We start from the raw sequence: 26337 nt of genomic DNA on the forward strand, positions 1-26337 counted from the left end.
AATACGCTTTATGTATCGGCCTCACGGCCTTCATCAGAGTTTTTTGAGAGCAGTGATACCAGCAAGAGCAGTGTGCTGGTTTCCTCTTTTTACTGTCATGGTTTTGCTGAGTGCCAGCTGAAAGAAAAATGGTACTGATGGAAGGTGAAAGGTCAGTGTTTGAAGGGCTAATCATGGAGCATGAGAAGAGCTTCTGTCCTGAATTCAGTCTGGTATGGAACAACACTTTCAGGAACCAGGTTCTGTTTCCATGATCTACAGTGGCAGAATCAATGTCTCTATTGGTGTTAGAATACAAAGAGCTGGCGCTCAACATGACAAATGGGACATTCAGAGAGGACATAATAGCCCATGAAACATTCAGAAGCAAACACTCATCTGTCTCAGGAAATGTCTCGCTCTGTGTCAGTCCGCCAGTGTTGTGTTGCTATCACTGCAGGTGCACCCACCCAGCCTTTATCAACCAATATCACAGTCAGGTTCTTATGGGCTGTTATTATGGTTAATAAGATGTCATGTCTCTGCCACTGTCTGTCTCTCTCTGTCTGTGTCTTTCTGTGGGAGGGAGGGATGGAGTGTTTGTTGAAGAGCTGTATAGCAGTAAGGTCCCCCTCAATGCCTTTGTCCCCTGTGTCCTACCCCTCATTCTAGAAGTCAGTGTGTTCTACCCCTCATTCTAGTAGTCAGTGTGTTCTACCCCTCATTCTAGAAGTCAGTGTGTTCTACCCCTCATTCTAGAAGTCAGTGTGTTCTACCCCTCATTCTAGAAGTCAGTGTGTTCTACCCCTCATTCTAGAAGTCAGTGTGTTCTACCCCTCATTCTAGAAGTCAGTGTGTTCTACCCCTCATTCTAGAAGTCAGTGTGTTCTACCCCTCATTCTAGAGGTCAGTGTGTTCTATCCTTCATTCTAGAAGTCAGTGTGTTCTACCCCTCATTCTAGAAGTCAGTGTGTTCTACCCTTCATTCTAGAAGTCAGTGTGTTCTACCCTTCATTCTAGAAGTCAGTGTGTTCTATCCTTCATTCTAGAAGTCAGTGTGTTCTACCCCTCATTCTAGAAGTCAGTGTGTTCTACCCCTCATTCTAGAAGTCAGTGTGTTCTACCCCTCATTCTAGAAGTCAGTGTGTTCTACCCCTCATTCTAGAAGTCAGTGTGTTCTACCCCTCATTCTAGAGGTCAGTGTGTTCTATCCTTCATTCTAGAAGTCAGTGTGTTCTACCCCTCATTCTAGAGGTCAGTGTGTTCTACCCTTCATTCTAGAAGTCAGTGTGTTCTATTCCTCATTCTAGAAGTCAGTGTGTTCTATCCTTCATTCTAGAAGTCAGTGTGTTCTACCCCTCATTCTAGAAGTCAGTGTGTTCTACCCCTCATTCTAGAAGTCAGTGTGTTCTATCCTTCATTCTAGAAGTCAGTGTGTTCTACCCCTCATTCTAGAAGTCAGTGTGTTCTACCCTTCATTCTAGAAGTCAGTGTGTTCTACCCCTCATTCTAGAAGTCAGTGTGTTCTACCCTTCATTCTAGAAGTCAGTGTGTTCTATTCCTCATTCTAGAAGTCAGTGTGTTCTATCCTTCATTCTAGAAGTCAGTGTGTTCTATCCTTCATTCAAGAAGTCAGTGTGTCCTACCCCTCATTCTAGAAGTCAGTGTGTTCTACCCCTCATTCTAGAAGTCAGTGTGTTCTATCCTTCATTCTAGAAGTCAGTGTGTTCTACCCCTCATTCTAGTAGTCAGTGTGTTCTACCCCTCATTCTAGAAGTCAGTGTGTTCTATCCTTCATTCTAGAAGTCAGTGTGTTCTACCCCTCATTCTAGAAGTCAGTGTGTTCTATCCTTCATTCTAGAAGTCAGTGTGTTCTATTCCTCATTCTAGAAGTCAGTGTGTTCTACCCCTCATTCTAGAAGTCAGTGTGTTCTATCCTTCATTCTAGAAGTCAGTGTGTTCTACCCCTCATTCTAGAAGTCAGTGTGTCCTACCCCTCCCTCTAGAAGTCAGTGTTCATGTGTGACATCGGCTGCTTGCCCAGATTCACAAAACCTTCTTTAGAGGACATTTCTTCTCAACTGCAATTGTTTCTTTAACTATAGAAAGTTAAGCAAAGTTGCTATTCCTCTAAAAGATTATTGGAAATTTTATTGCGTTATTTCTTATTGTTTCTCCTTCTAGCTAAGACAGTTTGTAAGAAGATATTTGAGAAGTTTGTAAGAAAATCATGAAATCTTAATATATTGTTAAGGACAAACTATCTTATGAATTTCTTTTTTTTTTGTTCTTAAGAAGCTTCATACATTGTTGCGTCTGTAGTGTTTTGTGAATCTGGGTCCAGGTCACCAGCTAGTCTTTAGTTTTTCAATGCCAGAAAGTCAAGCACTTCTACGTTAAAGCCACCTGTTCATTGTGATGTTGGTTGCATTATTCTAGTCTCCCATTCTAAAACCAAATCAAAATCAAATCAAAGTGTGTAGGTTATATGCACAGAAAAAAACAAATAGCGCAATGGGGCAATAACATGAAAACATGTCTTCGGTTCTGTCTTTCAGGTGAAAAATGACTACATGGTGGAGATAGCGGTTCAGGTTGAGCAAGACATTGCACTTAAGTTGGGATGCCTTGAAATCAGGTCAGTTTACAGTTATCCAAGATTGGTCAAATGTTCTGTTCTCTCATGAGCGCTAGCTAGCTCCCATGTTGTTACAGTTCTCATTAACCCCCCCACTCACCAAGACATGTTTCCCTTCCAGGAGATTCTTCCGGGAGATGCGAGGAAATGCCCTGGACAAAAAATCTAACTATGAACTATTAGAGTAAGTCCCCTTTGGCTTGATTGTTATCTGTTAATAGCTTAGGAGCAGCATGGTAGCCTAGTGGTTAGAGCGTTGGGCTAGCAACTGAAAGGTTGCAAGTTCAAATCCCCGAGCTGACAAGGTAAAAATCTGTCGTTCTGCCCCTGAACAAGGCAGTTAATCCACTGTTTCTAGGCCATCATTGAAAATAGGAATTTGTTCTTAACTGACTTGCCTAGTTAAATGAAAATCTAATAAAAAGGTTTCTCTGCTCACTGTAAGAATCAACTATTCAGTCAATATTGTAGGTCTCTGTTGATCTTTACCCAGAAACAACAAGAGGAATTCCTATAAAGGGGATATAATGCATTTATTTATGTTAGCTCAAATATAATGTCCTGAGATATCCTACCTATATCTTTGATATCCTATAACCTCAATACACAAATCATCTTGAAGTGGACTATTTTTAGATAGTACACTGAGATCAGTACCAATGGTAGCAGCAGCCTTGCCTAGTGTGATAATGGATAATATGATAACCATCCTTCATAAAGATCACATAGGTCAACCTAGTGTGTTAACGGGTTATACAGTATGTGAACCATCCTTCATAAAGATCACGTAGGTCAGTGGTTCTCAAACCTCTCCTGGGGACCCTCAGACATTTTCACAATGTTGTTGTAGCCCTGAACTAACTCACCTGATTCACCTAGTCAAGTGCTTAATGATTAGTTGACAATCTGAATCAGGTGTGCTAGCTGTGGAATAGTTAAAATATATGACAACTTCTGGGAGTCCCCAAGGAGAGGTTTGAGAACACCTGAGATGGGTAAAAAGAGCCGTGACCATCCGTTTTTGAAACCCCCTCCAGGGTCTTAGGTCTGCGGGCCAACATGCTTGTCTGAGCTATGCTATTTGATAAAGTTTGAGAGGTCGCCGTACTCATGCCCGTTTCTAACAATGCATTCCAATTCGTCCTTTTGTCATATGCTCAGGCCTTCAGTCTCTAACTAGGCCCGCTAATCACTAACATCCCTCTCTCTTTTCTCTCTGTATTGATTGAAAAAAATGGAGGTCACTTCATGCATTTAAAAAACATTTTTTACATCTTACGCCTGATGGATGAATAGGAGAGGGGGAGAGAGACCAAGACCTCACATTGTGTTCTGCCTTCTTTCAGAGGGAAGAATCTCTCTCACACCTCCCACCTTATGCAGGGAAAATGTATGTCTGCATCCCAAAATGGCACACGATTCCCTACATAGTGCACTATGAAGCCCTATGGACTCTGGTCAAACGTAGTACACTATAAAGGGTGCCATTTGGGACGTAACCAATGTCCTACTTGGCTGGCTCCAAGGATATGCAAAGTTAAGGGATTTATTAATTCCACTGGGCCTGCAGGCAGGTTGTAAGGCAGGGCACTGCTAGCTGAGAAACATGCCTAACAAGATATACAGACACGGGCTCATTGTGTTGGCTAGCATTAGTTACAGGTCAATCAATCCACTTACCCACATACACAGAGCCCAGCACTGAGGGGGAAGGGGAGGAAAGGAAGGGGAGAGAGGGGGATGTACGGGAGCGAGAGGAGAAAGGAGAGAAGGAGGAAAAGAGAAGAGTGGGGGATATACAGCAGAGAGAGGAAGAGGAGGAGAGGAAGAGAGAAGGGAGGGGAGGAGGAGGAGGAGAGGAACAGAGAGGAGAGAAGGGGAGATATGGGAAGGAGAGAAAGAGGAGGAGGAAGAGAGGGGCAGAGAGGAGGAGATAAGGGAGGGAGAGAGAAAGAAAGGGTAGCAGGGACACTCCAATCAGAGAGTACTTCCAATCTGGGTGACTGATGGCTAACAAGGTGACAGACATGGAGGGAGAGAAAGGAGAAGGAGAGGAGGGAAAGAGGGAGGTTGAACAACCTGGTGGGAAACTTGGATTACTGTAGGGCCTGGGATTAATACTGAGCATGGGGGAAATCATAATGTTGTGTTTCAGCACTGCTAATACTACAGAACAGGTTTCCTCTTGATTTAACATAGCTAGGCTACTTCCTACATCCTTTCGTCATTATACTACATACATCCCCTAAGTGCCCATCTGTTTGTGCCATCATGCCAACTCCTTGTCACTCATTGTTGTGGCATACAGATCCTCAAATACACCTACAGTGCCTTGAGAAGGTATTCACACCCCTTGACTTTTTCTACATTTTCTTGTTACAGCCTGAATTTAAAATGGATTAAATTGAGATTTACTGTCACTGGCCTATGCACAATACTCCATAATGTCAAAGTGGTACCGGTACTGAGTCAGTGTTCGGCAGTACAGGTTAGTTGAGGTAAGTTGTACATGTAGGTAGGGGTGAAGAGACTATGCATAGATAATAAAGAGAGAGTCGCAGTAGTGTAAAAACAAATGGGGGGGTTAATGTAAATAGTGCGGTGGCCATTTGTTCAATTGTTCAGCAGTCTTATGGCTTGGGGTAAGAAGCTGTTAAGGAGCCTTCGGTCCTAGACTTGGCGCTCGGGTATCGCTTGCCGTGCAGTAGCAGAGAAAACAGTCTGACTTAGGTGACTGGAGTCTCTGACAATCTTTTGGGCTTTCCTCTGACACCGCCTATTATATAGGTCCTGGATGGCAGGAAGCTTGGCCCCAGTGATGTACTGGGCCGTACGCACAACCCTCTGTAGAGCCTTACGGTCGGATGCCGAGAAGTTGCCATACCAGGCGGTGATGCAACCGGTCAGGATGCTCTCGATGGTGCAGCTTTAGAACTTTTTGAGGATCTGGGGATTCATGCCAAATCTTTTCAGTCTCCTGAGGGGGAAAAGGTGTTGTTGTGCCCTCTTCACGACTGCCTTGGTGTGTTTGGACCATGATAGTTCGTTGATGATGTGGACACCAAGGAACTTAACTCTCGACCCGCTCCACTACAGCCCCGTCGATGTTAATTGGGGCCTGTTCGGCCCGCCTTTTCCTGTAGGCCACGATCACCTTCTTTGTCTTGCTCACATTGTGGGAGAGGTTGTTGTCCTGGAACCACACTGCCAGGTCTCTGACCTCCTCCCTAAAGGCTGTCTCATTGTTGTCGGTGATCAGGCCTACCACTGTTGCATGGACTCACTGTGTGTGCAATAATAGTGTTTAACAATATTTTTGAAAGACTACCTCATCTCTGTACCCCACACAAACAATTGTCTGTATGGTCTCTCAGTCGAGCAGCGAATTTCAAACACTTATTCAACCACAAAGACCAGGGAGGTTTTCCAATGCCTCACAAAGAAGGGCACCTATTGGTAGATGGGTAAAAAAAAAAGCTAACATTGAATATCTCTTTGAGCATGGTGAAGTTATTAATTACACTTTGGATGGTGTATCAATACACCCAGTCACTACAAAGATACAGGTGTCCCTCCTAACTCAGTTGCCGGAGAGGAAGGAAACCGCTCAGAGATTTCACCATGAGGCCAATGGTGAATTTCAAATAGTTCGTTTAATAGCTGTGATAGGAGAAAACTGAGGATGGACCAACAAAATTGTAGTTACTCCACAATACTAACCTAAATGACAGCGTGAAAAGAAGGAAGCCTGTACAGAATACAAAATATTCTAAAACATGCATCCTGTTTGCAATAAGGCATTAAAGTAAAACTGCAAAAAGAAATGTCAAAGAAATTCATTTTATCTCCTGAATACAAAGTGGTATGTTTGGGGAAAATCCAACACTACACATTACTGATTACTACTCTTCATATTTTCAAGCATGGGGGTGGCTGCATCATGTTATGGGTATGCTTGTCATCGGCAAGGACTAGGGAGATTTTTAGGATAAAAAGAATAGAGCTAAGCATAGGCATGATACTAGAGGAAAACCTGGTTGTCTGCTTTCCAACAGATACTGGGAAATAAATGTACCTTTCAGCAGAACAATAACCTAAAACACAAGGCCAAATATATACTGGAGTTGCTTACCAAGACGACATTGAATGTCCCTGAGTGGCATAGTTACAGTTTTGACTTAAATCGGCTTGACAATCTATGGCAAGACTTGAACATGGCTGTCTAGCAATGATCAACAACCAACTTGACAGAGCTTGAAGAATACAAAAAATAAAGTCAAAATATTGTACAATCCCGTTGTGCAAAGCTCTTACAGACTTACCTAGAAAGACTCACAGCTGTAATCGCTGCCAAAGGTGATTCTAACATGTATTGACTCAGGGCTGTAGATAATTATGTAAATTAGAAATTGCTGTATTTAATTTCCAATAAATTTGCTAAAATGTTTTCACTTTGTTATTATGGGGTATTGTGTATAGATGGGTGAGAAAAAATATATTTAATAGATTTTTAATTCAGGCTGTATCACAGCAAAATATGGAATAAGTCAAGGGGTTACCAGCAAAGCTTCATCATGTTAATGCCAAGGCAGCATCAATTTTCTGGCAGCTTTTCTGGCCCTGGCCTTATAAATGATGTTGATTGATTCTGGCCGGCGGAACGTAAATGGCCATGGGAGCGCCAAGCTATCTTTTCATAGAGCCCTTATGATGAATTGATTGTGTGGGAGGGAGGAATTTAAAGGCTTTAAAACCTACACTGTGACTCCTCTTCTCCTCTACTCCATCTCAAGGCCCCTCTCTCTCTCTCTCCTTGTTTTACAGCCTAAATTAAATAGATTGCTTTTGTCAAAAATCTACTAACAAAACCCCATAATGACAAAGTGAAAACATGTTTTTATAAATTTTAGCAAATGTATTTAAAATTAAATACAGACATATCTAGTTTACTTAAGTATTCACACAACTGACTCAATGCATGTTAGAATCAACTTTGGCGGTGATTACATCTGTAAGTGTTTCTGGGTATGTCTCCTAGAGCTTTGCACACCTGGATTGTGCAACATTTGCCCATTTATTATTTAAAAAAATATTCAAGTTGGTTGTTAATCATTGCTTGACAACCATTTTCAAATCTTGCCATAGATTTTAAAGCCGATTTAAGTCAAAACTGTAACTATGCCACTCAGGGACATTCAATGTCGTCTTGGTAAGCAACTCCAGCGTATATTTGGCCTTGTGTTTTAGGTTATTGTCCTGTTGAAAGGTGAATTCATCTCCCAGTGTCTGGTGGAAAGCAGACTGAACCAGATTTTCCTCTTGGATCTTGCCTGTGCTTAGCTCCATTCCGTAATTTTTTAAATCCTGAATAGCTCCCCAGTCCTTAATGATTACAGGCATACCCATAACATGATGCAGCCACCACTTTGCTTGAAAATATAACATTTGTTTTCAGGACAGTTTTTTTGCAGTGTTACTTAGAGCCTTATTGCAAACAGGATGTATGTTCTGGAATGTTTTTATTCTGTACAGGCGTCCTTCTTTTCACTCTGTCATTTCAGTTAGTATTGTGGAGTAACTTCAATGTTGTTGAGCCATCCTCAGTTTTCTTCTATCACTGCCATTAAACTATGTAACTGTTTTAAAATCACCATTGGCCTTCCTCTCCTGCAACTGCGTTAGGAAGGACGCCTGTATCTTTGTAGTGACTGGATTTATTGATACACCATCCAAAGAGTAATTAATAACTTCACCATGCTCAAATGTGTGCTTGTTTTATTTTTACACATCTACCAATAGGTGCCCTTCTCTGCGAGGCATTGGAAAACCTCCCTGGTCTTTGTGGTTGAATATGTGTTTGAAATTCGCTGCTCGACTGAGGGACCTTACAGAGACTGTAATTGTATGTGTGGGGTACAGAGATGAGGTAGTCATTCAAAAATCTTGTTAAAAACTATTATTGCACATAGACAGAGTCCATGCAACTTATTATGTGACTTGTGCACATTTTTACTCCTAAACTAATTTGTCAAAATTTTGAAAAACATAATTCCCCTTTGACATTATGGGGTATTGTGTGTAGGCCAACAAAAAAAAGTATATTTCATCAATTTAAATTCAGGATTTAACACAACAAATGTGGAAAAAGTTAAGGGGTGTGAATACTTTCTGAAGGCACTATGTTTTGTGAATAACAGCAGGTAGCCTAGCGGTTAAGAGTATTGGGGGATAATCGAAAGGTCAATGGTTCGAAATCCCGAACCGACTATGTGGAAAATCTGTCGATGTGCTCTTGATCAAGGCACTTATCCCTAATTGCTCCTGTAAGTTTAGATAAGAGCGTCTGCTAATGACTAAAATGGCAATGTCAACTTCAGAGGCCTGAGCTGCAGTATTCACGTTAGATACCGTATGTCCCACTAATGACCCTGAGTAAATGGATGTGTTTCTGTCCTGTTTCCCTGGTAGATCAGTATCAGAGAGTTAAAATTCTGCAACGGGGTGAAGTTTCCACTAAGTACCCATCTAGGATCAGCTTCCAATCCTAACCTTAACTATTAGTGTGGAAAATACAAAACTGACCCAAGATCAGCGTCTAGGGGCAACTTCATCCTACACTAATTCAGTCAGGGGACTATGTGGATGTGTTGATATTCATACGAAAGTAGACAATTAGCATTCATTGCTAAAGTGAAAGTTTTGCATTCTCATTTGTCTTGCTAAACTGATGTTCTTTTCCTCTGCTGTTTTTTCTTCACAGAAAAGACGTGGGCTTAAGAAGATTCTTCCCCAAGAGTTTACTGGATTCAGTCAAGGTGAGATGATGCTTCAGAAACATTTCGTTATTCTTTCAGAGTTATTGATGAGAAAATATCCCTAAGGTCCAGTCAGTCTCCAATGTATTCTCAGAGATAGCGCCACAGCTTCATATCAATGTACCACGCACTGAAGATTCCATATTTTATTTCCTGCCCTCTGAATTGTCTTATGGTACTGGGCTCTTTGTTCCAGCCTTGTACAAGCAGAGTTGGCCTAGTTCTAGGCATAGCCTCCCTCGTACATACAGGCCTGGGGGGGGGGGGGGGAATCAAACCCACTCATCTGTCAACTCCTCTCATCTCACTAGACAACAGCACCTGACATCTATCGAGTCCTCTCATCTCACTAGACAACAGCATCTGACATCCACTGAGATCAAACAGTGGGAAAATAATGCTATTTACTGTAATATATAGGCTAGCTAAAAACCAGTGGGAAAATGATGTTATTTACTGTAATATATAGGCTAGCTAAAAACCAGTGGGAAAATAATGCTATTTACTGTAATATATAGGCTAGCTAAAAACCAGTGGGAAAATGATGTTATTTACTGTAATATATAGGCTAGCTAAAAACCAGTGGGAAAATGATGTTATTTACTGTAATATATAGGCTAGCTAAAAACCAGTGGGAAAATGATGCTATTTACTGTAATATATAGGCTAGCTAAAAACCAGTGGGAAAATGATGTTATTTACTGTAATATATAGGCTAGCTAAAAACCAGTGGGAAAATGATGTTATTTACTGTAATATATAGGCTAGCTAAAAACCAGTGGGAAAATGATGCTATTTACTGTAATATATAGGCTAGCTAAAAACCAGTGGGAAAATGATGTTATTTACTGTAATATATAGGCTAGCTAAAAACCAGTGGGAAAATAATGTTATTTACTGTAATATATAGGCTAGCTAAAAACCAGTGGGAAAATAATGCTATTTACTGTAATATATAGACTAGCTAAAAACCAGTGGGAAAATAATGTTATTTACTGTAATATATAGACTAGCTAAAAACCAGTGGGAAAATAATGTTATTTACTGTAATATATAGGCTAGCTAAAAACCAGTGGGAAAATAATGCTATTTACTGTAATATATAGGCTAGCTAAAAACCAGTGGGAAAATAATGTTATTTACTGTAATATATAGGCTAGCTAAAAACCAGTGGGAAAATAATGCTATTTACTGTAATATATAGGCTAGCTAAAAACCAGTGGGAAAATAATGTTATTTACTGTAATATATAGGCTAGCTAAAAACCAGTGGGAAAATAATGTTATTTACTGTAATATATAGGCTAGCTAAAAACCCGTGCACAGCCTAGTACACAGTTGGGTATTTTGTTTTATTGGACTAGTCAGTTGAAGCAACTCCTGAAAAGAGAATTGCGCATCTGTCTGTCTGTCTGCCATTGGCCGAATCCACTAATGTCTGCGTGTATGTGTGTGTATGCACCCACGCTCCCCAGCTCCCCAGCTGTGTTTGTGTGTGCTGTGATGGATGTACGGCACATGTGTGGGTGTACATAGCTGTTGGGCCACAATGGAGCAGGCGTGATCGTGGGGCCCAATGACCTGAGAGGGGTGGGGGGCGTGGGTGCCTGGCAGTTACAGAAAGATGCTCTACCTGGGGGTGGGGGTGGCACTGACCCCACAGCCCCACAGGTCACTGCTAAACCTACTTTATTGTTTTCCCTCCACCAATGGTGCAAAGGAAAGTGTAGTTTATTAGGATCCCCATTAGCTACTGCACATGCAGCAGCTACTCTTCCTGGGGTCCACATAAAACATAGAAATACATTATAATAAAAAATGTAATAAAATATGACTTATATATTGGAATTACAGCAAAAATACTATTTACACTCTATTCATACATATTCTTATATACAGTTGAATAACATCTTTAGAAAGAGGAGAGGCACTATGATACAAAGGGAGGAGGGGGCATTCTGGGGAGGGAGGACCTCCTTCTGTCAGGCCTCAGTCACCCTCCCCTCCGTCATCCATCCATCATCCATCCCCCGACTATCCACTCTGTTGTTAGTTATCTTTAGCATAGAAACCCAATGCCCCTTCATCATCCCCAACTGTGTGTGAGTGTGTGTGTGTGTGTGTGTGTGAGGCTGTGTGTGTGTGTGTGTGTGTGTGTGTGTGTGTGTGTGTGTGTGTGTGTGTGTGTGTGTGCGCACACAAATGTGCATGCGAAAAACTGTATGATTCGACTGAAGATGAAGCCTCTGGCTCTGGGAGTTTAAAAACCATGATCATCCTCACACTGTTAATTCCTGCAAATGACTTTTCCCTACATCACAATGACATGATTAACAGATCAAATCCTCATTGATGCACATGAAGCCACACATGCATAGACAGACAAACAGGTAAACACACACACTCCAGACCCCTCCTCTCTTGATGAACAGAAACATGTTCTGGTGGTTATTCCTGCCCCTATCCACTCTGCTGGCAGATGGCTGAGGTCCTAATATACACACTCAAAGCATCATCTAATTAGGCAATAAAATAAATGATTGATTTCACAGAGGTGACATTTACATAATTAGCATCCCCAGGCTTACTGGAGAAGGTTTCCATTTAGACCAATGAGGACAGGCTCCCGTGGTAAAAGTAGAGGGAAACTAGCATTTCATTATTTTGCCAGAGTCAACAATGGATGCCTCCCAAATGGCACCCTATTCCCTATGGGCCCTGGTCAATAGTAGTGCACCCTATTCCCTATGGGCTCTGGTCAATAGTAGTGCACCCTATTCCCTATGGGCCCTGGTCAATAGTAGTGCACTATATAAGGAATAGGGTGCCATTTAGTTTTTTGAAGTGATTTAGAATGAAGCGCTTGTGTGGTCTAATGTCTCTATCTTGTTAAATCTCGTTTTCCTGGAGAAATCCTCATGAGTATTTGAACAGACGAAAAAAGCCCGTAAACAACACTACATAACCAAAAGTATGTGGACACCTGCTCATCGAACATCTAATTTCAAAATCATGGGCATGAATATGGAGTTGGTCCCCCCTTAGCTGCTATAACAGCCTCCACTCTTCTGGGAAGGCTTTCCACTAGATATTGGAACATTGCTGCGGGGACTTGCTTCCATTCAGCCACAAGAGCATCAGTGAGGTCAGGCACTGATGTTGGACGGTTAGGCCTGGCTCGCAGTCTGCGTTCCAATTCATCCCAAAGGTGATCGATGGGGTTGAGTTCAGGTTCTGGACTATGCCAGTTCTGGACTTACTAGATTTACAACTAGATTTACAACTAGTTTTTCTGGATCTACGTCAAGTAATGCAAGGGGAAACAATGGCACAGTAGCCATTTTGGGAAGGGGTGTGGAGGACCACACACACACCATAGCAATCAGGCCAGTCAAGTTCCACACTGATCTCGAGCACAGAATCGTCTAGAATGTCATTTTATGCTGCAGCGTTAAGATTTCCCTTCACTAGCACGAACTATGAAAAACAGCCCCAGACCATTATTCCTCCTCCACCAAACTTTACAGTTGGCACTATGCATTGGGACAGGTAGCGTTACATTACATTACATTTAAGTCATTTAGCAGACGCTCTTATCCAGAGCGACTTACAAATTGGTGCATTCACCTTATGATATCCAGTGGAACAATCACTTTACAATAGTGCATCTAAATCTGAGCGTTCTCCTGACATCCACCAAACTTAGATTCTTCCGTCGGACTGCCAGATTGTGAAGCGTGATTCATCACTTCAGAGAACGCATTTCCACTGCTCCAGTCCAATGGCGGCGAACTTTACATCACTTCAGCCGACGCTTGGCATCGCACATGGTGACCTTAAGCTTGTGTGCGTCTGCTCGGCCATGGAAACCCATTTCATGAAGCTCCCGACGAACAGTTCTTGTGCTGATGTTGCTTCCAGAGGCAGTTTGGAACTCGGTAGTGAGTGTTGCCACCGAGGACAGACATTTTTTACACGCTTCAGCACTCTGCGGTCCCGTTCTGTGAGCTTGTGGTCTACCACTTCGCAGCTGAGCTGTTGTTGCTCCTAGACGTTTTTCACTTCACAATAACAGCACTTACAGTTGACCGGGGAAGCTCTAGCAGGGCAGAAATTTGACGAACTGACTTGTTGGAAAAGTAGCATCCTATGATGGTGCCACGTTGAAAGTAACTGAGCTCTTCAGTAAGGCTATTCTACTGCCAATGTTTCTCTATGGAGATTGCATGGCGGTGTGCTTGATTTTATACACCTGTCAGCAACTGGTGTGGCTGAAATAGCCAAATCCACTCATTTGAAGGGGTGTCCACATACTTTTTTATATATAGTGTATATTCTCCTAATTCCAACCCCCCCCTCAGCCGTCCCCCCACCCATTAAGTGGAGTGTAAAATGCTACAGGTCTGCTGTAGATGCTATGCATTCATCTGGATTTACACTCATAATGGACATTAGCTTGTGTACCAGATCTGGTAATGCACACTGCAACTGGCTTTCAAATCACATTCAAAGATATTTTCAAATTCAATTTAGTTACATTTTTGTTGTTCTGCAGGGAGTTGATTTAGATGACATACTTACAGTGATAGTTTTAATTACGTTGTGTGTTCGTGTATGTCCCTGTCAGTTTGTAGTAATAGTGTCTACATCACCTGTCATTAAAGAGTGAGGTCTCATGCATTTTTTATGGAGTTTAAACTCACTGCAACCCTGTAATGGACAATGAAGTCACTATTGACCCGGGCACATTGATCAGGCCAACAACTCCACTGGCACTCTACACTGGTTGGACTCTATTAACTAACCGAAAGGTTGCTGGATCGAATCCCCGAGCTGACAAGGTAAAAATATGCCGTTCTGCCCTTGAGCAAGGCAGTTAACCCACTGTTCCCCGGGCGCTGACGACGTGGATGCCGGTTAAGGCAGCCCCCCGCACCTCTCTCATCCAGGCTAGCTGTCCTTCCAGTTTAGGACCCAGACTAGCTGTCCTTCCAGTTTAGGACCCAGGCTAGCTGTCCTTCCAGTTTAGGTCCCAGACTAGCTGTCCTTCCAGTTTAGGTCCCAGGCTAGCTGTCCTTCCAGTTTAGGTCCCAGACTAGCTGTCCTTCCAGTTTAGGTCCCAGACTAGCTGTCCTTCCAGTTTAGGACCCAGGCTAGCTGTCCTTCCAGTTTAGGTCCCAGACTAGCTGTCCTTCTAGTTTGGGACCCAGGCTAGCTGTCCTTCCAGTTTAGGACCCAGGCTAGCTGTCCTTCCAGTTTGGGATCCAGGCTAGCTCTCCTTCCAGTTTAGGTCCCAGACTAGCTGTCCTTCTAGTTTGGGATCCAGGCTAGCTGTCCTTCTACTTTGGGATCCAGGCTAGCTGTCCTTCTAGTTTGGGATCCAGGCTAGCTGTCCTTCTACTTTGGGATCCAGGCTAGCTGTCCTTCCAGTTTAGGACCCAGGCTAGCTGTCCTTCCAGTTTAGGACCCAGGCTAGCTGTCCTTCCAGTTTGGGATCCAGGCTAGCTCTCCTTCCAGTTTAGGTCCCAGACTAGCTGTCCTTCTAGTTTGGGATCCAGGCTAGCTGTCCTTCTAGTTTGGGATCCAGCCTAGCTGTCCTTCCAGTTTAGGACCCAGGCTAGCTGTCCTTCCAGTTTAGGACCCAGGCTAGCTGTCCTTCCAGTTTAGGTCCCAGACTAGCTGTCCTTCCAGTTTAGGTCCCAGGCTAGCTGTCCTTCCAGTTTAGGTCCCAGGCTAGCTGTCCTTCCAGTTTAGGTCCCAGACTAGCTGTCCTTCCAGTTTAGGTCCCAGACTAGCTGTCCTTCCAGTTTAGGACCCAGGCTAGCTGTCCTTCCAGTTTAGGTCCCAGACTAGCTGTCCTTCCAGTTTGGGATCCAGGCTAGCTGTCCTTCCAGTTTAGGACCCAGGCTAGCTGTCCTTCCAGTTTAGGACCCAGGCTAGCTGTCCTTCCAGTTTGGGATCCAGGCTAGCTGTCCTTCCAGTTTAGGACCCAGGCTAGCTGTCCTTCCAGTTTAGGTCCCAGACTAGCTGTCCTTCCAGTTTAGGTCCCAGACTAGCTGTCCTTCCAGTTTAGGACCCAGGCTAGCTGTCCTTCCAGTTTAGGTCCCAGACTAGCTGTCCTTCTAGTTTGGGATCCAGGCTAGCTGTCCTAGTTTGGGATCCAGGCTAGCTGTCCTTCCAGTTTAGGACCCAGGCTAGCTGTCCTTCCAGTTTAGGACCCAGGCTAGCTGTCCTTCCAGTTTGGGATCCAGGCTAGCTGTCCTTCCAGTTTAGGACCCAGGCTAGCTGTCATTCCAGTTTAGGTCCCAGGCTAGCTGTCCTTCCAGTTTGGGACCCAGGCTAGCTGTCCTTCTAGTTTGGGACCCAGGCTAGCTGTCCTTCTAGTTTGGGATCCAGGCTAGCTGGGCTTCTAGTTTGGGATCCAGGCTAGCTGTCCTTCTAGTTTGGGATCCAGGCTAGCTGCCTTCTAGTATTGGACCCAGTCTAGCTGGCCTTCTAGTTTGGGATCCAGGCTAGCTGGCCTTCTAGTTTGGGATCCAGGCTAGCTGGCCTTCTAGTTTGGGATCCAGGCTAGCTGTCCTTCTAGTTTGGGATCCAGGCTAGCTGGCCTTCTAGTTTGGGATCCAGGCTAGCTGTCCTTCTAGTTTGGGATCCAGGCTAGCTGTCCTTCTAGTTTGGGATCCAGGCTAGCTGGCCTTCTAGTTTGGGATCCAGGCTAGCTGGCCTTCTAGTTTGGGATCCAGGCTAGCTGTCCTTCTAGTTTGGGACCCAGTCTAGCTGGCCTTCTAGTTTGGGATCCAGGATAGCTGGGATTCTAGTATTGGACCCAGGCTAGCTGGCCTTCTAGTTTGGGATCCAGGCTAGCTGGCCTTCTAGTTTGGGATCCAGGCTAGCTGGGATTCTAGTATTGGACCCAGGCTAGCTGGCCTTCTAGTTTGGGATCCAGGCTAGCTGGCCTTCTAGTTTGGGATCCAGGCTAGCTGGCCTTCTAGTTTGGGATCCAGGCTAGCTGTCCTTCTAGTTTGGGACCCAGTCTAGCTGGCCTTCTAGTTTGGGATCCAGGATAGCTGGGATTCTAGTATTGGACCCAGGCTAGCTGGCCTTCTAGTTTGGGATCCAGGCTAGCTGGCCTTCTAGTTTGGGATCCAGGCTAGCTGGGATTCTAGTATTGGACCCAGGCTAGCTGGCCTTCTAGTTTGGGATCCAGGCTAGCTGGCCTTCTAGTTTGGGATCCAGGCTAGCTGTCCTTCTAGTTTGGGATCCAGGCTAGCTGGGATTCTAGTATTGGAGCCAGGCTAGCTGGGATTCTAGTATTGGAGCCAGGCTAGCTGTCCTTCTAGTTTGGGATCCAGGCTAGCTGGCCTTCTAGTTTGGGATCCAGGCTAGCTGTCCTTCTAGTTTGGGATCCAGGCTAGCTGGGATTCTAGTATTGGAGCCAGGCTAGCTGTCCTTCTAGTTTGGGATCCAGGCTAGCTGGGATTCTAGTATTGGAGCCAGGCTAGCTGTTCTGACTTTTTCTTTCTGCTGCGGCAACAATTTATTAGTGGTGGGCGACCGCTGTGAAGTGAATATAGGGGAAACACTGTACCATGACTGCGTTCCAAATGGCACCCTTTTCCCTACATACATTACAGTGAATAGGGTGTCATTTGAGAGGTAATATTAATATGTAAATCTCTCCTGGCTTGACGTGGAGGAGAGCTTGACTTCATCACTACTTATATTGATGGGAGGTACTGACATGTTGAATGCTCCGAGCTGTCTGTTTGAACTACTGGGACACAGCTCTGACACCCATGCAAGACATGCTGCTAGAAGTCTCTTCACAGTCCCTGCCTCCCATATTCCAGAACAGACTATGGGAGGTGCACAGTACTACATAGAGCCATGACTACATGGAACTCTATTCCACATCAGGTAACTGATGCAAGCAGAAAAATGTGATTTCAAAAACAGATTAAAATTGGAACAGCGGGACTGTGAAGCAACAGAAACATAGGCACAGACACATGCATACACACCCACACACACGACAACATACGCACTATACACACACATACACATGGATTTAGTACTGTAGATATGTGGTAGTGGTGGAGTAGGGGTCTGAGGGCACACAGTGTGTTGTGAAATCTGTGAATGTATTGTAATGTTTTTTTAAATTGTATAAACTGCCTTAATTTTGCTGGACCCCAGGAAGAGTAGCTGCTGCCTTGGCAGGAACTAATGGGGATCCATAATAAACCCCAGGAAGAGTAGCTGCTGCCTTGGCAGGAACTAATGGGGATCCATAATAAACCCCAGGAAGAGTAGCTGTTGCCTTGGCAGGAACTAATGGGGATCCATAATAAACCCCAGGAAGAGTAGCTGTTGCCTTGGCAGGAACTAATGGGGATCTATAATAAACCCCAGGAAGAGTAGCTGCTGCCTTGACAGGAACTAATGGGGATCTATAATAAACCCCAGGAAGAGTAGCTGTTGCCTTGGCAGGAACTAATGGGGATCTATAATAAACCCCAGGAAGAGTAGCTGTTGCCTTGGCAGGAACTAATGGGGATCTATAATAAACCCCAGGAAGAGTAGCTGTTGCCTTGGCAGGAACTAATGGGGATCTATAATAAATACAATTTTGGGATGCAGCCCATGTCTGCCTGTCTCTAGTAATGACCCTCTCTCTCAGGCCAAAACCCTGCGGAAGCTGATCCAGCAGACATTCAAACAGTTTGCCAACATGAATGATGACCAGAGCATCCTCATGTTCCTGGAGATTCTGGCGCCCGTCTACAGATTCGATAAGGAGTGTTTTAAATGTGCTCTCGGGGTAGGCTGAATTTCACTATTTTATTTGTTCTGGGTTTCAAATATATATATCGATAAGATGCACTTTTGAAATCCCAGAGGATAAAATTAAAGGGATCTTTAAATACTAATGTCTTAAAGTATTTTGTTCATTAGTCCACTCGTAATACAATCTCAAAGAATTGTGCATGTCAGCAGTCAAGTTTTCAAGATGCAGCACTTTCAGTAAAGAGCAAAAAACTGGCATGATGATGCATTTTGCATCGCATGATTATTTCCAAGGTTAAACTTGTTTTCTCAACAATTAAATTCTGATGTTCTCAGACAGTAAAGTAAAGCCTAGATATCGTGGTTGTATTTGGGTGATTCCGTCTTGTCTCTCTGCAGCCTTAATGAAATGACAGTTACATAGTGACCCCTGCTGGCCATAATGAACTCAATGTGTTTTTAGTTTTATCCAGCAATGACAATGACCTCAATGATGAAGCAGACAGGTGTTTTCATGGTTATGAGTTGGCACTTGGAAGCCGACAGACTGAACTCTCTGTTTGACTCTCATTGTGTATGTCTCTTCTTGATTTGTGACTGAACTGAAGAAATCATCCCAATGGTTCTTTCTCTCTATCTTACTGCCAGTTGAGCTGGGTCATCCAAGTAGAGTTAGCCATCGGACCTGAGGAGGGCATTAGCTACCTTACAGACAAGGGCTCAACTGTAAGTAGGAAATGTTCATATCCATATTTCTCATGTTGTGTATCCTTGTCTTGCGTCTTCACACAAACAAGCGCAGGCCTTGCAGTAAAATGACTTCTATAGTTTTAAACCAAGGACATCAAAGATATTTAGGACCATTACATGGTGTGGTCCTCCTCAAAGAAGAACATCTGGAACCAAACACTACTTGTAACCTATGGGCTAGTCTCTCTTTCCCCTCACTATACAATATTTATTTCCCCTGCAAATATTGGTTTTCAAAGAGCATTCCTAGTCCTTATGTCATGATGTCTTCAGGGGCTGAGGTAATGAGAGGGAGAGAGGGAGCGAGAGAGACTGTTTGTTAAGTAAGATCCTCCCAAAATCGCCCCTGAGGGTTTTTACCCACCAAACTGAGAGTATCATATTTTCTCCTTGTTATTTCACTGTGAGCCAAGGTTTTAAGAAAGTTTATTTCTGGAATCCAAGATACCCCTCTTGTTCTGTAAGCAAACGATACGCCAAAAACATCCCTATCAACAACAAAAATGTAGCAGCTTGAAATGAAGTGTTTCCAATGAAAGGATAGATGGACAACACAAAATACAGCTTCCCGAGAAATTTTTTGACCGTTTTAAAAGTTAGTTCTACTTTACTTTAGGAATCATCATTTGAAACGCCGTACAGCAACATTTTCCTCTCGCAAAAACACAACCCTACTGGGCACAGACATCAATTCAACGTCTAGTCCACGTTAACATGAGTTCAAAGAAATGACGAGGAAACGATGTTGATTCAACCTGTTTGTGCCCAGTGGGCTGCTCTGTGAGCTAACGCACTGTATGTGAAATTATCATCTGAAGCACAGTTTATGATGTAAAGAAACAACATTTGATTAATTGATTTATTGATTGATTGATTCCTCCCCTCCAGCCAACCCACCTGGCCAACTTCACCCAGGTGCAGACCATTGGGTACTCCGTCATGGAGGACAAGGAGAGAAAGGGCATGCTGCAGCTCAATGTGGCCGGTGCTGCTGAGGTACCAATCAACCATGGATGTCACAGATGGCACCCTATTATTTATATACAGTGAGGGAAAAAAGTATTTGATCCCCTGCTGATTTTGTACGTTTGCCCACTGACAAAGAAATGATCAGTCTATAATTTTAATAGTAGGTTTATTTGAACAGTGAGAGACAGAATAACAACAAACAAATCCAGAAAAACGCATGTCAAAATTGTTAGAAAATGATTTGCATTTTAATGAGGGAAATAAGTATTTGACCCCTCTGCAAAACATGACTTAGTACTTGGTGGCAAAACCCTTGTTGGCAATCACAGAGGTCAGACGTTTCTTGTAGTTGGCCACCAGGTTTGCACACATCTCAGGAGGGATTTTGTCCCACTCCTCTTTACAGATCTTCTCCAAGTCATTAAGGTTTCGAGGCTGACGTTTGGCAACTCGAACCCTCCACAGATTTTCTATGGGATTAAGGTCTGGAGACCGGCTAGGCCACTCCAGGACCTTAATGTGCTTCTTCTTGAGCCACTCCTTTGTTGCCTTGGCCGTGTGTTTTGTGTCATTGTCATGCTGGAATACCCATTCACGACCCATTTTCAATGCCCTGGCTGAGGGAAGGAGGTTCTCACCCAAGATTTGACGATACATGGCCCCGTCCATCATCCCTTGGATGCGGTGAAGTTGTCCTGTCCCCTTAGCAGAAAACACCCCAAAAGCATAATGTTTCCACCTCCATGTTTGACGGTGGGGATGGTGTTCTTGGGGTCATAGGCAGCATTCCTCCTCCTCCAAACACAGCGAGTTGAGTTGATGCAAAAGAGCTCCATTTTGGTCTCATCTGAACACAACACTTTCACCCAGTTGTCCTCTGAATCATTCAGATGTTCATTGGCAAACTTCAGACTGACTTCTTTGTCAGTGGGCAAACGTACAAAATCAGCAATGGATCAAATACTTTTTTCCCTCACTGTATGTAGGGTAAAGTACCTTAAGGATGCACACACATCATAACATCCCTTACCATGACCCGACTTGTTTAAAATGTACACAAATTGAATTAACTTTTGTAAATACTTTTCATTTCACCCATTCAAAAATTATTTTTTTTGCAGCCTGCACCCCCTTCCCCCCGCCATTTCCAAATGGTTCCACATAGTCTTCCTGTTGGAGATTACTTTTACTTTAACACACATTCATCCACTCGGGGCTCCGCCCTGTATGAATGGGCCCTTTAATTTGTGATGGCCTGGCCATAGAGGATGATTATACTGTAGTATTGGGTTACTACTCTGTCTGCTAGTCATAGAGGATGATTATAGTATTGGGTTACTACTCTGTCTGCTAGTCATAGAGGATGATTATAGTATTGGGTTACTACTCTGTCAGCCGTAGAGGATGATTATAGTATTGAGTTACTACTCTGTCTGTCAGTCATAGAGGATAATTATAGTATTGAGTTACTACTCTGTCTGTCAGTCATAGAGGATGATTATAGTAGTGGGTTACTACTCTGTCTGTCATAGAGGATGATTACAGTATTGGGTTACTACTCCGTCTGCCAGTCATAGAGGATGATTACAGTATTGGGTTACTACTCTGTCTGTCAGTCATAGAGGATGATTATAGTATTGGGTTACTACTCTGTCAGCCGTTGAGGATGATTATAGTATTGGGTTACTACTCTGTCTGCCAGTCATAGCGGATGATTATACTGTAGTATTGGGTTACTACTCTGTCAGTCATAGAGGATGATTATAGTATTGGGTTACTACTCTGTCAGTCATAGAGGATGATTATAGTATTGGGTTACTACTCTGTCAGTCATAGAGGATGATTATAGTATTGGGTTACTACTCTGTCAGTCATAGAGGATGATTATAGTATTGGGTTACTACTCTGTCTACCAGTCATAGAGGATGATTATAGTATTGGGTTACTACTCTGTCAGTCATAGAGGATGATTATAATATTGGGTTACTACTCCGTCTGCCAGTCATAGAGGATGATTATAGTATTGAGTTACTACTCTGTCAGTCATAGAGGATGATTACAGTATTGAGTTATTACTCTGTCAGCCATAGAGGATGATTATAGTATTGAGTTACTACTCTGTGTCAGCCAGAGAGGATGATTATAGTATTGAGTTATTACTCTGTCAGCCATAGAGGATGATTATAGTATTGGGTTACTACTCTGTCAGTCATAGAGGATGATTATAGTATTGGGTTACTACTCTGTCTACCAGTCATAGAGGATGATTATAGTATTGGGTTACTACTCTGTCAGCCATCGAGGATGATTATAGTATTGGGTTACTACTCTGTCTACCAGTCATAGAGGATGATTATAGTATTGGGTTACTACTCTGTCAGCCATAGAGGATGATTATAGTATTGGGTTACTACTCTGTCTACCAGTCATAGAGGATGATTATAGTATTGGGTTACTACTCTGTCAGCCATAGAGGATGATTATAGTATTGGGTTACTACTCTGTCTACCAGTCATAGAGGATGATTATAGTATTTTGTTACTACTCTGTCAGTCATAGAGGATGATTATAGTATTGGGTTACTACTCCGTCTGCCAGTCATAGAGGATGATTATAGTATTGGGTTACTACTCCGTCTGCCAGTCATAGAGGATGATTATAGTATTGAGTTACTACTCTCTGTCAGCCATAGAGGATGATTATAGTATTGAGTTATTACTCTGTCAGCCATAGAGGATGATTATAGTATTGAGTTATTACTCTGTCAGCCATAGAGGATGATTATAGTATTGAGTTACTACTCTGCCAGTCATAGAGGATGATTATAGTATTGGGTTACTACTCCGTCTGCCAGTCATAGAGGATGATTATAGTATTGAGTTACTACTCTCTGTCAGCCATAGAGGATGATTATAGTATTGAGTTATTACTCTGTCAGCCATAGAGGATGATTATAGTATTGGGTTACTACTCTGTCAGCCATAGAGGATGATTATAGTATTGAGTTACTACTCTGTCAGCCATAGAGGATGATTATAATATTGAGTTATTACTCTGTCAGCCATAGAGGATGATTATAGTATTGAGTTACTACTCTGTCAGCCGTAGAGGATGACACTAGCCAGTGTGTTTGTGAATAAAGTAGAGATGTGTGATGGGAGGGGCAGCTGGCAGCCCCAGGCAGAGCAGAACAGTTGTAACATCCCTGTCTGTCTGTCTGTTCCTCTGCCCGTCCTGGCAATAATGACTCTTTGTGGGCTGCTGCTCTGTGTCCATAGCCTCTCACAGTGACCACGCCGTCACTCACCACAGCTGAAAACATGGCCGACCTCATAGACGGCTACTGTCGCCTGGTCAACGGAGCCACCCAGTCCTTCATCATACGGCCACAGAAAGGTACGTCCCCCCGTCCCCCGTCACCCCCACACCCCCCTCCCCCCCCCCACACACACACACACACACATACACACACACACACATACACACACACACACACACACACACACACATACGGTCTCAAAAACATACCAGGAGGTACCAGTGTATGTTCATTGTGTTGCTAGTGACAGTTGCACTCTGCCTTTGACACACACACACACACACACACACACACACACACACACACACACACACAGTTTGATTTTGTATTGTATGGGGGCTGCTTACATGCTTATGGTTTTGACGATTGTGTTATGGCAGTCACAGATATGTCTCAAACACCGTCTGAAAAAGGTACTACTACTACTAAGAATTATTACTGTAGTTGAAGTTTGTATGGGTTTGAGTGTTGACATTACTAGGTTTTCAAGATTGCGTTGCTCCAGTGACAGTCACAGATTCACACTGCCTTGGGTGCTGTTCTTATTTCAGTCTAAATGGACTGCATTGTATTAGGCATTCTCCAAACGTTAGGCAATCACCACAAAAGTTGCCTGTAGTGTTATTTTTAAACTCTTCCCGTTTTCTAAGGTTTCCAGTTGTAGTTTGATTTGGAAATACACTCATATAGAATTGTTTTGTTGTGTTCATGACTTCCCCAATGCCTTTATTACACGTTGATAGTGGTTGTAAGTAAATTCACTGTCAGTACACTCAATGCTTATATCAGTCTGATGGAGATCTGGTTTATTTTCAACATAAAACACCTTAGTCTTTGCTTGAAGCAGATACATTTTTGGGAGAGGGGGGGTTATTAAGCCTTGTTTGGAGTTGGACTGTCTGCTTTTTCCTGTGTGGGAGGAAGGGGAGCAGGGGAACAGTTGAAACAGTCTTCTCCTCTCCTGTGCTTGTGATTTCCCGCTCACCCACACACCTCTTCCTTGGATTTTACTATTCTGATACTCAAAATGATGAACATGTCTTGCATTGTTTTACGGTATCTGCTTTGCTTGACAATATCTCTCGTCTGTATTTTTGTTAAACAGAAGGAGAGAGAGCATTGCCGTCAATCCCTAAGTGAGTATCTTCCATCCCGGTACACAACATTATTGATCAATGGGTATATTTTGAATGTTCATTCACATAAAAACCTAAATGATAGTATAAACATAAATAACTGTGTAAGAAAGAAAGAAAGAAACAATAATGCAACAAAAAAAGTATCTGCTCAGTAAATCTATTTGTAGGACTCCTAGCGTCAGCTCTGTTATCCAATCACAGCCATTGTACAATGTAGTGTACATGGTAACATGCTACACCAGCGGTCGGCAACCTTTTCCATTTGGCATGCCAAGTTATCATAGCATTTCTAATGATCTGCGTGCCAGTTATGATTTTCATTTGCGCCTTTTCAGTGGAACAGTTTCATTTCATTTCTAAGTCTACATATCTGAAAACCAATGTCATGTGGTTAATCAACATGACATCTAAATGATACCAATCTAAAAGACACTTCTATTGCCAATATGTAAAAATAGCCTACATAAAGCCAACGAATAAAAATATTGCAGAAAATATCCTGATAAATATCCTATACATCACATTGGCTACACATGGCCTGTCTGCAAGGAACTTGAAACATTGTATCAACTATTAACTTAGTTCAGCCCATAGCTTGTGCTATCAAACTTGCAACATTGTATGAAATATTCTGGGCCCTCAGAGTTTCCTGTGCCAGTGAGCTCTGGACAGACAGACACAGCTGTAGGCTATTTAGCAGGGGATAAGAAGTAATCATGTAGGCCTATTTTAGGATGTTTCCACTAGATCAGAGCATGAGATTTTTTTCCCATTTCATGCTGAGTGGTTCTCGAAAGGCAGAGAGCTGGAAAGATGTTTCAAATTGTTTACGTTGAGAACTATTGTCATTCTCAATTAATGTAAAAACAGACTTTGTTTACTTACTGTTTGAGGCAAAGAAAAAATGACTTTGAGAAGCTCCACGGTGATGGTGAGTTAAGACAATGGGAAATAGTATCAGATCCCCAAATGGACGTATTTATAAACCTATATTTGCGCGCAGGCCAGGTAGCCTAGGCCTACTTCTATGTGTAATCAGGCCAGGTAGCCTAGGCCTACTTCTATGTGTAATCAGGCCAGGTAGCCTAGGCCTACTTCTATGTGTAATCAGGCCTGGTAGCCTAGGCCTACTTCTATGTGTAATCAGGCCTGGTAGCCTAGGCCTACTTCTATGTGTAATCAGGCCAGGTAGCCTAGGCCTACTTCTATGTGTAATCAGGCCTGGTAGCCTAGGCCTACTTCTATGTGTAATCAGGCCAGGTAGCCTAGGCCTACTTCTATGTGTAATCAGGCCAGGTAGCCTAGGCCTACTTCTATGTGTAATCAGGCCTGGTAGCCTAGGCCTACTTCTATGTGTAATCAGGCCAGGTAGCCTAGGCCTACTTCTATGTGTAATCAGGCCTGGTAGCCTAGGCCTACTTCTATGTGTAATCAGGCCAGGTAGCCTAGGCCTACTTCTATGTGTAATCAGGCCAGGTAGCCTAGGCCTACTTCTATGTGTAATCAGGCCTGGTAGCCTAGGCCTACTTCTATGTGTAATCAGGCCTGGTAGCCTAGGCCTACTTCTATGTGTAATCAGGCCAGGTAGCCTAGGCCTACTTCTATGTGTAATCAGGCCTGGTAGCCTAGGCCTACTTCTATGTGTAATCAGGCCAGGTAGCCTAGGCCTACTTCTATGTGTAATCAGGCCAGGTAGACTATAGGCCTACTTCTATGTGTAATCAGGCCAGGTAGCCTAGGCCTACTTCTATGTGTAATCAGGCCTGGTAGCCTAGGCCTACTTCTATGTGTAATCAGGCCAGGTAGCCTAGGCCTACTTCTATGTGTAATCAGGCCTGGTAGCCTAGGCCTACTTCTATGTGTAATCAGGCCTGGTAGCCTAGGCCTACTTCTATGTGTAATCAGGCCAGGTAGCCTAGGCCTACTTCTATGTGTAATCAGG

The 26337-nt window shown here is 43.2% G+C and overlaps 1 protein-coding gene across 1 annotated transcript in view; it reads left to right on the forward strand.

Annotated features, from left to right (window-relative positions):
* Nucleotides 1–26337, forward strand: part of LOC106588992 (focal adhesion kinase 1) — a 110901-nt gene that overhangs the window by 28175 nt on the left and 56389 nt on the right. The window contains exons 3-10 of the mRNA XM_014178603.3: nt 2538–2617; nt 2739–2801; nt 9378–9432; nt 18112–18252; nt 18867–18944; nt 19857–19964; nt 23216–23333; nt 24362–24392. Of these exons, the coding sequence (XP_014034078.3) occupies nt 2553–2617; nt 2739–2801; nt 9378–9432; nt 18112–18252; nt 18867–18944; nt 19857–19964; nt 23216–23333; nt 24362–24392 (659 nt within the window). The 5' untranslated portion in view covers nt 2538–2552. The remainder of the gene's footprint in view (nt 1–2537; nt 2618–2738; nt 2802–9377; nt 9433–18111; nt 18253–18866; nt 18945–19856; nt 19965–23215; nt 23334–24361; nt 24393–26337) is intronic.

This window comes from Salmo salar, chromosome 27 (assembly GCF_965601325.2).
Source record: "Salmo salar chromosome 27, fSalSal1, whole genome shotgun sequence".
In the NCBI taxonomy this organism is placed as follows: Eukaryota; Metazoa; Chordata; class Actinopteri; order Salmoniformes; family Salmonidae; genus Salmo; species Salmo salar.